This window comes from Lissotriton vulgaris, chromosome 9 (assembly GCF_964263255.1).
Source record: "Lissotriton vulgaris chromosome 9, aLisVul1.2, whole genome shotgun sequence".
NCBI classification, from domain to species: Eukaryota; Metazoa; Chordata; class Amphibia; order Caudata; family Salamandridae; genus Lissotriton; species Lissotriton vulgaris.
In genome coordinates this window covers 861,893,395-861,906,634 of record NC_141697.1, presented here as the reverse complement: position 1 = coordinate 861,906,634, position 13,240 = coordinate 861,893,395, and the positions used below count along the sequence as shown (strand labels likewise).

The 13,240-nt window shown below is 40.2% G+C and overlaps 1 protein-coding gene across 3 annotated transcripts in view; it reads left to right on the top strand.

The window, feature by feature from the left end:
• LOC147692377 (cytochrome P450 2G1-like) overlaps nt 1–13,240 on the top strand; it is a 489,071-nt gene that overhangs the window by 58,467 nt on the left and 417,364 nt on the right. For all 3 annotated transcript variants that reach the window (XM_086938599.1, XM_086938601.1, XM_086938600.1), the window contains exon 2: nt 7,579–7,741. In XM_086938599.1, the coding sequence (XP_086794725.1) occupies nt 7,579–7,741 (163 nt within the window). The remainder of the gene's footprint in view (nt 1–7,578; nt 7,742–13,240) is intronic.

Below are 13,240 nucleotides of genomic sequence, written 5' to 3'. Positions count from 1 at the left end.
CCGCCCAGGTTAGTCTTAATCAAAGAGGGCTCATTAGTAAAAATCTACCTAACAGCAGAGGGGTCAAGCAAGGTTGCTTCTTGGCTTCACTCTTGCTCTTCCTCATTATAAATGAGCTGAACCAAGAAGTCCAAAAATCAATTGACAGCATTCCTGGAATAAATGGTTGTAAGGCTCTGGCATTGCTTTATGCTGATGATTCCATCCTGATAGCAAAAAAAACCAAATGTCTGTCGGCATAACTTCTAGTCATGGAGAATACATTATAAAGCACACAGTTAAGCAATCAACACTTCAAAAACTACGATAATGACCTCAAGGATAAATCGTGATAAGAAATATCCATTCTTCATCAATCAAGTAATACTGGAGGAAGTTGCTTCTTTTCAGTATCTAGGTGTAACACTAGATAGTTCATTAAAATGGAATACTCATGTACAAACATCTATAGGCAAATCAGAAGTGTCTGCATACACTATACTCAGAATGGTGCACAAAAACAGCCAACAGTTTTACTATTTTATTTATAAAATCTTCCATGCAAAGCCTGGAAGCCACCTCTTGTACAGAGCAGAGCTATAGTGGAATGGACAAGTCCATACATTGTGTAGTCCACGGAGAGAAAATGTTTGAAATTATTTCTCAAAATGCCATTAGGTTTTCCCATTGTATCATTGGAATAAGACATTGGCTACTCCTCCATTGAGTCCAGATGCCAGATGGCCCTTTCTAAGTGTGGGCTAAAAAACTGAAAGCTCAAAGTTCAAAACTAGTGGATTGGGCTTGGGAAAAAATGTCTTATGCATATGAAATCACCATATGTAATCCAATAGGAAATAGAATCTAAGACCCTGGGCTTGACTAGGATTCGAATATGAATTTGCTGTCCGTGAAAATGATAATTCCCACTGCTAATAAGCAACTGTTTAGCCTCTGGCTAAAAAAAAAAAATAGACACCATTAGAAAATGTACACTTCAAAGGCAATGCAGGCTGATTCGACCCATCCCAAAACACCCAACAATATCTTGCTCTGCTGATGAACCAAATAGAATGAAGACTTTTTACAGTGGCGAGGGGTGGCAGCCTGCTACTAAATGCCATCAAGAATAGAAGAAACCCCAGAGACATTTTGACTAACGTCTGTGTGGGGATAGAGAGGATATGGAACACTATATGCTGTCCTGCAAATTTTTTAGTATGGCCAGAATCAATTCAATAGTGACGATCCTACTCAAAGAGCAGATTGAAAATTACACGGAGCTAACACTGAATATGTTAAATGACCTCGTAGACCACACAACAAAAAAACTGTTTGTTTTTTTGAGGAAAAGCTGGGATACGCATACAAATCTTCAGATTGCTTAGTAGCATATAAGTCCGCATATTTTTACACATCTTAAATTTTTATATGTCGTAAATTTAGTTTATTGTATTTAGCAAAGTTGTTTTTATTTTTGTAATAATAATTGTGTGAAAGGCAGCTATGTTTTTACTTTGTGGGCCAAAAGCACTGTAACAAATCGATCGATCAGGGCCGAGCAAACATGATCATGATTAGGGCAGTACTTAGAAACTGCTATATCTTTATCATGCTTCTGCTATCTATGCCACGGAAATTGCAGACAATTGTTTATTCTCACATAGATTCTTTAATATAATCCAAGTACCATCCGAGATTTAAGGCCCCCGGGATTTAACGCCCCCGGGCGTTTTTCTTCTTTTTCTTTTCCCTTCTCAGTTTCTCCTTCACCCCTTTTCTCTTTTTCCTCTTCCTTCACCTATGTGTATGTTATGCTCCATGTAAATATATATTTTTCTACAATAAAAAAAATTACAGAAATAAAAAAAATAAAAAACTCTTTCCAGTACTTTGTCAGGCAGCATGTGATTGCCCTCCATGAATATGTATTAGCACAATATCTCTTCCAGCAGGTGCACCTGTTCCCCAAGGACAGAGATATGCCTACGTGGTATATGCTTTAATGTGACTTTATGGGGCCTGATCAGCTTCTATAGGGACATGAACAATCCACCTTCAACTGTCAACCCAAAACTGTGAAATACATTAAAAGTTAAAAGTGTGCTGAAACAGCTCTCCGAAGTGGTGCACAGACATAATATCGAGTTCAAAATATCGATTGGACATAATATCGAGTTTTTAATATAGACTGGACAAAATATCGACAGGACAGAATATAGATAACAAAAATATTGTTTTTAAGGTAAGTGAAGGAATATCGACTGTTAAAAATATAGATAGTTAAAATATCGAAGTATATAATATAGATAGTTAAAATATCGATTTTCTAATAATATATAATTGTTTATAGTGTATTTCTATGTTATAATATGTGTGAAAAGTGTGTATTTATGTTATAAATAATTTTATTTAATGAATATATTTTTTATAATTATTGCGTAATTTTATTCTGTAGCTGACTGTGGGTTTATAGGGGAATAGGGTGGGAAGTAATTAAATTATAATTAATTAAATATGTAACAAATGTTATTGATAGTAATTTGTAATTAATTGTTAATTAATGTATATGTGTTAATTAATTTTATTGTAATTGGAAAATAAATATTATTAATTGATTAATTGGTAATTATGTAAATTTTACTAATTTAATTCTGTAGCGGGTTGTGGGTTTCTATGGGAATAGGGTCGGAAGTAATTTAATTATAATTAATTAAATATGTAAATGTATTTATTTATAGTAATTAGTAATTAATTGTTAATAAATGTATATTTGTTAATTAATTTAATTATAATTGTTAATTAATTTTTATTAATTGATTAATTGGTAATTATGTAAATTTTACTAATTTAATTTCTGTAGCGGGTTGTGGGTTTATAGGTGAATAGGGTGGGAAGTAATTTATTAATAATTAATTAAATAATAAAAATAATTAAAATGTATTTATTTGGAAATAATTGTAAAATAATTATTAATTATTGAATACTTAATTGTTAATGTTTAATTAATTTGTATTAATAGGTGATTAATTGAAATAATTATTGTTAATTAGTAATTTTAAAATATTAATTATTATATTAGATAACATTATTATTTATTTTTTATTAATTATTAATAGATATTCATTTTTAGATTTTTGATTAATATATTAAATATTTACTTTCCCTAATGTTGTATTCTCTGGAGTGGGAATAGTAAGTTTAACCCCTACGCTATCCAACGCTTTCCCTTCTGTTGCACCCACAGGAGTGGGAATAGTAATTTTAACCCCTACGCTATCCAACGCTTTCCCTACTGTTGCACCCACTGGAGTGGAAATAATAATTTTAACCCCTACGCTATCCAACGCTTTCCCTACTGTTGCACTCTTTGGAGTGGGAATAGTAATTTTTACCCCTACGCTATCCAACGCTTTCCCTACTGTTGCACCCACTGGAGTGGGAATAGTAATTTTAACCCCTACGCTATCCAACGCTTTCCCTACTGTTGCACCCACTGGAGTGGGAATAGTAATTTTAGCCCCTATGCTATCCAATGCTTTCCCTACTGTTGCACCCACTGGAGTGGGAATAGTAATTTTAATCCCTACGCTATCCAACGCTTTCCCTACTGTTGAACTCTTTGGAGTGGGAATAGTAATTTTAACCCCTACGCTATCCAACACTTTCCCTACTGTTGCACCCACTGGAGTGGGAATAGTAACTTTAACCCCTACGCTATCCAACCCTTTCCCTACTGTTGCACTCACTGGAGTGGGAATAGTAATTTGAACCCCTACACTATCCAACGCTTTCCCTACTGTTGCACCCACTGGAGTGAGAATAGTAATTTTAACCCCTACGCTATCCAACGCTATCCCTATGCTTGCACTCTTTAGAGTGGGAATAGTAATTTTTACACTTTTGTTATTGTACGTTACAAATATTGGCTATTATTTAATTATATTTTGTTACTATATATATATGTTTCAAGAAATATGAATTACAGTTTTTTATTTTTTTACTTTCATTAATTATTTAATTATTATAAGTATATTTAAGTATTTTAACGTATATTTTAGTAATTCATTTTTAATATTAATTTAATTTAACATTGTTTTTAGTAAAGTCGATATTTTTTAAAACGATATTTTTAACTCAATATTTTTTTACTTACCTGTTTGTTGATAGAAACTCGATATTTTGTGAACGGTATTCTTGATGGTCGATATTGTGTCTCTCAATATTATTTCAGTGATCCCTCTGAAGCTGGTAGTGGGCATATTTCTTCACAGAGTTGCATTTATTTATAAAAGGGCAGTCCAATTGATCAGCAGCTGGTCTAGGTACAGGTGGATAGGAGAATCACTGAAGGTACATGTGATTGATTTGATTTGTGATTTGTACTCAAAGATGTGCTGGTAGAATACCACATGATGCACCCAATTGTCATACGGAATTAATGACACCAAGACAATTTTTGCAAACTTATTTCACACTGCATTGTAGCCCAAAAACATCCTCTCAGACATTATTGTTATTCCACATTCATGAGTGCATATGGAAATGGGGTCATGCCAGCGAAGTGGTGACAACCCTTTCTGCTGTTTCAGTTGATTATTGATATTCTGAATCTGTGATTGCACACCTCTGCAATCACATAGTAAACATTTGCGTCTTTACACAGGCAAAGAAACATTGGACACTCTCATTCATGACCATGCCAAGCACTTTTATAAAACACACATGAAGTACAGTTTATACAAGATTCTACACAAGTGGCACTGATCCTATACAAAACTGTTCAATGTGGTTCTCCAATCTATTTTTGAATTGCTGATGGTAATGTCATATGGACTGTGAGCATCTGGGGCCCTTTTACAAGTCAGTGTGTGTGGAAACCTGTGTGGAATTGCACTGGATACAACCACAGATTGCTTAATTTTCTGCACGAGTATTACTAGGTGCAGTGTCACTGTAAGGCATTATATCAAATGTCCTGTAAAATTACGTGAGGTTTATATTCCCGTCCCCAAATGTCCTGTAAAATTACTTGACGTTTATATTCCCGTCTCCGTCCCGTCACTTTTCACACTACTTCACTACTCTCCAACTCCTCTCCTTCCAGTAGGGAGTTTTCACACTTCCATTAACAGGTAAGAAATATTCAGTTGATAATGTGCAAATGTATAGCTATACCTAACCCTTGGAAAGACAAAAAAGATCGCATGTCAGCCTGAGTAAATACGCCTTTGAAAGATCTAGGATGTCCGGGATATAGATGACCCCTTAGGCATCACCAAAATGGTGAATCAAATTGAAAAGGTAAATAGCCTCAGCCATTGTGGTTGCGGTAGTAAAAGGTCTGAATGCAATGAAAATAAAATACTGTGCAAATTCCATGCTATGAAGCATATTTAAAAGAATGAGTCTAGATAGTTATACTGAAAAAGATCGATTTACTGACAACAAGATCAAAGCACCATTTTTACAAGGTATTGACACCAATCCAAGTGCTCACATCTAAATGTATAATAAGAATATTTGTGCATATTTGTTGGCTTACAATTTGTTGTGGAGGTGATTTGGGTTTGTGATGTTGCATTTGGTGTTGCATTATTGCATGTGTAATTGCTGCTTTGTCCTGTGGTTACTGAGTTTTCTCATGTTTTGACTATTAATGTGTTATGTTATACTTTAAATGTATTGTTATGTGTTATTATATGTTAAACTTTAGATACCTCAACAAATGCAGCCAAAAGCAGCACATGCCTTGAAAGTTCTTGTGACAAGCCACCATTTAACATTCAAATGGCACTGCTTCAGCTCTTCAATCACTTAAGTCATGAGTCAACAGAAAACTTTGGCTATCATCATTTGCTCAGTTTATGTGATACCGCCCCCAGTGCTGACTTTATATTATACAAGGCTATCTCTTAACTTAGCACTACAAGGGCTCACTTTACGTGGTAAGGCCTAGTGTCTTCAATTAGTACTCCCAGGCCTAAATGACAGAAAGGGTGCACCTTCCGGTCGGTGCCAAGGTGCATGATAAAAAATGTACAGAAGGAGCATGCTGGGCCCTAATAAAATCAATGTGCAGCCCTGGAAGTAGCGCAAAAGTAAAAAGTGGAGTAGCTGTTTGAGCACCCGCTCTGGCTTTTACTGTACAGGCGGCAACCGGCCTGCACTTCAAAGGGGGACAGACATCACCCTGCATGCAGGTGAAGTAAGTGACTGTGCTCACATACTGGCAGGAGTCTAGGGCAATTATGGGAACCATTTACCCATTCTAGAGGGTTGCCCTCAGGGGCACACTGACTGTGCACCACCACTCTCTGGGGCACGATCAGTTCACCTCCGGAGAGCCCCTTTTCCTTTGTTCTGAGATCCATATTACAGCACAGATGCAGAGGCAATATTATTCCATTATTTGCACCCACCTCCCATGCAAATGAGAGAACGCCCCCTAAAGATAATGTCAGCAAAATGTGTAATGCAGAAGGGGCTGCACAAACATCTGCAGTCCCTTCTGTACAACAGAGGGGCATATTTAGAGGGGCTTTATCTCCGCTTTTTTTGTCTCAATCTAAAATCTAAAGGCTGCTAAAATCCTGATTTAGCCATCCCTAACATAGGGGGTGGATTATGCTGATATGACCCTGTGGGTCGTATCAGCAAGGGTATCGCCCTTTTGCTGGGAACATCACTGGAAAACCAGCGATGTTCCCAGCAAAAGGGCGATGACCTCACTGTCTCTAGAATTTTTATTGCCCTGGAGTAACGCGTTGTTAATTAGGTGCTACCAGGGCGATAAACACCAGAGAGAGCCTGCGATAATATAATTATCGCTAAGCACAGCCAGCAATAATTATCACTGGCCGTTGTTAGTATCCCCTCAAATTTTTCCTGGGGCTCACAAAAGTGGGTCCACATGCCCATTGTGTCCCTGGGCACTTTAGATATTATGGTCCCAAGTGCATACCTTATGTGTTTTGACTTCGAATGTTTAGTTTGTCCCCAATCTTTGCTCTCCTGCATCCATAACTACCTTCCATTATTTTCCTCTACCATAGGCTAGAACGTGAAACTGTGCCACAGCAACATACTCTCTCTCTGCTTGCTGTTAAATAATATATTGTACATGAACTTACAGAATGTACCATCATGACATGGACGTTGTTGTCTTAAAGTAATAGAGCATGGTTGAATAAAAGTTAAATTTGCACTTATTGCTTTTACTATTTGCATCTTATCCCTTGAAAAGCGCTGTTTATTCATTTCCAAAATTGGTGACAGCCGCATTGCTTGACACTAGTTTTTCCCAACCTACTGCTTGTTGTATGCAACACTGAAATGATTACAAAAAAACTCAGACGGAGACTCCCCACTTAACAAAATGACTATAACTCGACCTTGGGGACAATGTACATACATTTGAAAACGTACAGCTGCTTCAAGATTCAAAGTATGATACCTAGTGCTACAAAAACTCCTTAATTAAAAATTAACTTACATATGTAATCACATTTCTATTAATATTGGTTAATTAAAAAGGCAGAAACATAATGTAATATTTGCAGCATGTGAGGTGATCATGGAGTATTATTTTCTTTACAGGTACAAGATACCTATGGTCCGGTGTTCACCTTTTACATGGGTCCTCGCCCAGTGGTGTTTATCTGTGGATATAAGGCTTTAAAGGAAGCTTTTATTGACCAGGGAGATGATTTTGTTTTCCGAGGCGCGATGCCAGCATTTGATAGGATATTCCACAATTTCGGTAAGTAGTTTCTAGGAGCATAAAAAACATAAAAATAAAAGCACGTTCAGTAAGTAGCATGTCTCTTGATTTTTTGCTTATGATTTTTTTCTCTTAAGTCCAAGAATTTAGTTTTTTTTAAAAAATTTGTTAGGTTATGTGCTGCGGGGTAAAGGGGTAAAGGTGGAAATTCCTGTATCATTCCATACTATAAATAGCTCCTACACCTTCATTCTTTGAAAAATATGAAATAACAGCAATATAGAGATTCCCAACTTTTACCCCAGTTTTGAAAAGCATTTCTAGGGTAGTTCAGCAGGACAGTATAGTGCTGTCTCATTTACTTGCTTAAACACATGGTTGCCTTGAGGCCACAATCTTTCACTACCTCCGACTGTTGTGGTGCGCAATGTATAGAACTGTAGGGCAATGAACTCATTGTCGCACAGGTTAAGGTAGGTCACCTATACCAGTGGCAATCAAAGCCCCAAGAGCCTAATAGTTTGATTGGCAAATGAGTCACAGATGAGAAGGTGCTGTGTAGACATTTCTTCCTTTCCAGGTTTTTCAAATGTTCATATTTCATATTTTTTCTCACAATCCAGAAACACAATCTGGTGTGCTGCTCTACATGAAAGGGAGAGGGCGGGAATATGCCATGTCTGTCAAGATATGGCGCATTTCTGCTCTCTCTCCTTGCACAGGAACACTTTTGTCTTCCTTGCACCAATGGAGCACGCTTGACCACGGTGCAAGGGTGTCCGCATTACAGGGAAGATTATTTGTGTGCCAGAAGGGACACCTTCCTACACGAAAATAATCCTTTTAGGCCTTTTCCTCTTTCTATGTGTGCTGGAGAATGCAGTACACATAGAAAGAGCACAAAACGAGGAGACATTTTATGTCTTAACTCCTCCCCTTGTAAGGCACAGCATTTTGAAGCATTCCCAGGTCACCCACTCATGGAAAATCTAGGAATGCATCAAAATGTATGGCTGGATGTGTGGGAACACCGCCACTGGGGAACTTTTACCACGCACTACCATTACCACGCAACTTTTACAACGCAAGTCGTTACAACGACTTGCGCTGGGGGGGCGCTGTACGATAGGGAATGGTTGAATTTACTATCCAAAACCTTCCCTACTATGCACGAGGAGTGGAGTTGGAATAGTAAACTATTCACTATCCAGCGACCCCAACGCAAGTCGTTGTAACGACTTGCGTTGTAAAAGTTGCGAATTAAAGGCATGCGTTGTAAAAGCATGCGGAGTAACGACATACATCCCCGACACTCCACCCATGGAAAGCTTCCCTGGGGCAGACTAATGAAAGGCAGCGAATTGAGGTCACCAGTTTTGTCACTGACCATGTCATGAATGATGGAACATATGAGGTCAAATGCAGTGCATTGCATGGGCGTAAGTTATAGTTAGCTCAGGTAGGTGTAGCTGCTGACTTTCTATGGTTTTGCATTAGTGAAATCTGAGCCTAACTCTAACTGTAACGTCCCTGTAACCTTTGTTTTTTCAGTGAATTTCTAAGGTTTTCTAAATGTTATTTCCTTACTGTAACCTGTGACATTTGAGAGTGGGTGTGTGAGTAGCTGTGTAGGTAGGTGAGTGGTTGTGTGAATGGCTATATGAGCTTCTGGGTGGGGGGTGTGAGTGGGTTTGTGGGTATGTGAGTGGCTGTATGGGCCTCTGAGTGGGTATATGAGTAACTGTATTGGTGTATACATGGCTCTGTAATTGGGTGTAGAAGTGTTGCTGTGGTTCAATGAGTGGGTGTGTACGTGTCAGAGTGGGTTACAAGTGGGTGCTTGATTGTCTGAGTTGGTCTGCTCCTGGATGCGTGAATTTCCAAAGGGTCTGTGAGTGGGTGCATCAGTGTCTGAGCAATGCGCTGCTTATTACATCACTGTTGACATCTCAAATGACATAAGTGAGGACATCACTGATTACATCATCCACAGCATTTCTGACATACCCGCTCACACCCCCAAACCCAATCAAAGAGCCATACCAGTACTTACACACCCTTTCACATATCATAGATCTAAGCCTCCATCCACTCACTCACCCATGCAGCCACTCATACACCCACTCTCTCACTAATACAGTCATTGACATATCCACTCCCATACAAATACTCACACACTAAGTGACTCACCCATAGAACTACTGACAGACCTAGACACTCACCCGTACACTCAATCACTCAGCTACCTTCTCACTGAAACAGTTACACACACATCCACTTACTTACTCATACAAATAGTAACACAGTCACTCACCTATAGAGTCACTGACAGAAGCATGCACTCATCCATACAGCCGCTCTCACATTCACTCGCTCACGCATATAGTCACTCATATACCCAGTCACTCACCGATAATGCATTTCACATACCCAGTTATTCACCCATTCTGATACAAGCACTCATTCACTGACACAGCCATACAGACACTCACTCACCAATACAGTTTCTCATTCATGTACTCACTACCCCATAATGCCACTGACTCATCCATTCATTCATCCATACAGGCAGTTACACAACTCCTCACCCACACACACATACACCCAGATAACCATAGAGGTAGTCAGACAGCCAATCACTCATATAGTCATTCACCTACCCACTAACACGCTCATACACCTACCCAGACAGATACACACATTCACACAACCAGTCACTGACCCATACATTCACTGAGACACCTAATCACTCACTTACACAGTCAGTCAAGCACTGACTCAGTCTTCCATACAGTCACTCATATATCCGCTGATTCACAATATATTTAACACTCAAAATCTTTTTTAAAACACTCGCAGTCACTGGATGATGTCATCGTAGATGTCATATGAGATGTCATCAGTAATATCATCAGTGATGTCACTGACCATGTCATGAGTGATGTAATATGTGTGGTCATAAGCTGTGCATTGTGGGGGCGCATGTTATAGTTAACGCAGCTAACCATAATGGCTGAATTTCTTTGGTTTTGTATGAGTAAAATCTGACCCTAACTATAACGTTCCTGTAACCTTTGGTATTTTAGTGAATGTTAGTGAAGGCAGTAGGCGTCCCTTCCCCAACGTTTCTGCATCTGCAAGCCCACTGCCTTCGTGCTGTTCCACATATTAAATGAAATTACAACAACCCAGCCAGAGTCGGTGTGCCTCTTTGCTTCAAGTAGGGTTTTGATGGTATTTACAACTGGAAGCCCCGCGCCAGTCACACTGACCGCCCTTCTGGGTCTCGCTTCAAGTTGTGAGGCAATTTTTGTTGGGACATTACGTGTTAGAACCGGGCCGGCTTGCCCTCGGGGATTACTTTCCCAGTTTGTGGTGAGCTGGGAGCTTAAGGAAAGATTTCCAGATGCTGCGAGCTGGGGCTGTGATTTGTAAAATGAGTGGAGAAATGAAAAAACAAACTGTGCATTTGGGCTGACTGTATTACAGCACTGGTAAACAGACAAGTAAAGAGGAAATGTACACGCAGATTGAAGCGCTTCCCTTCAAATAATGTCAATTTATTTCCCCCAGCGCTCGCTGAAAAAGAATACGTCCTGCGGTGATTAAAAGAATCACGTGGGTCATTTGAAAGTCAGAGACTCCAACCGTGACCAAGGATTGCAGAAGCAGAAACGTTGGGGAAAGGACGCCTACTGCCTTCGTGCTGTTCCACATATTCAATGAAATTACAAGAACCCAGTAAGAGTCGGTGTGCCTCTTTGCTTCAAGGAGGGATTTGATGGTATTTACAACTGTACAACTGGAAGCCCCGCGCCAGTCACACTGACCGCCCTTCTTTGTCCCGGTTCAAGTTGCGAGGCAATTTTTGTTGGGATATATATATATATATATATATATATATATATATATATATATATATATATATATATATATATATATATATATATATATATATATATATATATATATATATATATATATCCTCCCCAATCCCGCTTTTGTCAAAAAACGGGCTGACACATGCTGAAGTTGCTTCCAGGTAGATTTATTTGCCACCAAATACACCACTGCAGAAATGTTCACGCTGCCTTTCCTCTCAGCCCCAGGCAGACCGGTTTCGGCGTTGTGCCTTCTTCAATGCCGGATACGCTGAAAAGGTGGAGTTCACAAAGGCGTTCGTCGGCAAGTTGAAATCGCCAGGTGAGTCTTATCATTGGACCAACAGATGACATCACAGGGGGAGGACTTCGAGTGTTTTCCCTTCCCCAAGCCCATGATGACTCGCAGTGTGCCTCCCACACACTTAAAGGAACCGCAGACGTCCGATTGGTGAGCCGGGTACAGTGACCCCCTCACAGACATACAATTGTGCCCTGACACAGTCAGCTCTCAGCATGTCCCGTTCCTTTTTAATATTGTGTGGAACATGGCGAATTGCATCTTCCGAAAGCAACTCCTCAACAGACCAGCTGTCGCTCTTTCCCCAAATGCCCACACGAAAGTCCAGGCTGGGGGGGCGCCGCATTTGTGCAGTCCATGCACGCAATCCACACAGTTTGTTGGCAAATGCGGAGCACCAGACCAAGAGGCGTGCCAGTAAAGCGGGGCCGACCCGCCGCCACTACTATCTCCTCCAATCCCGCTTTTGTCAAAAAACGGGCTGACACATGCTGAAGTTGCTTCCAGGTAGATTTATTTGCCACCAAATACACCACTGCAGAAATGTTCACGCTGCCTTTCCTCTCAGCCCCAGGCAGACCGGTTTCGGCGTTGTGCCTTCTTCAATGCCGGATACGCTGAAAAGGTGGAGTTCACAAAGGCGTTCGTCGGCAAGTTGAAATCGCCAGGTGAGTCTTATCATTGGACCAACAGATGACATCACAGGGGGAGGACTTCGAGTGTTTTCCCTTCCCAAGCCCATTTTGACTCGCAGTGTGCCTCCCACACACTTAAAGGAACCGCAGACGTCCGATTGGTGAGCCGGGTACAGTGACCCCCTCACAGACATACAATTGTGCCCTGACACAGTCAGCTCTCAGCATGTCCCGTTCCTTTTTAATATTGTGTGGAACATGGCGAATTGCATCTTCCGAAAGCAACTCCTCAACAGACCAGCTGTCGCTCTTTCCCCAAATGCCCACACGAAAGTCCAGGCTGGGGGGGCGCCGCATTTGTGCAGTCCATGCACGCAATCCACACAGTTTGTCGGCAAATGCGGAGCACCAGACCAAGAGGCGTGCCAGTAAAGCGGGGCCGACCCGCCGCCACTACTATCTCCTCCAATCCCGCTTTTGTCAAAAAACGGGCTGACACATGCTGAAGTTGCTTCCAGGTAGATTTATTTGCCACCAAATACACCACTGCAGAAATGTTCACGCTGCCTTTCCTCTCAGCCCCAGGCAGACCGGTTTCGGCGTTGTGCCTTCTTCAATGCCGGATACGCTGAAAAGGTGGAGTTCACAAAGGCGTTCGTCGGCAAGTTGAAATCGCCAGGTGAGTCTTATCATTGGACCAACAGATGACATCACAGGGGGA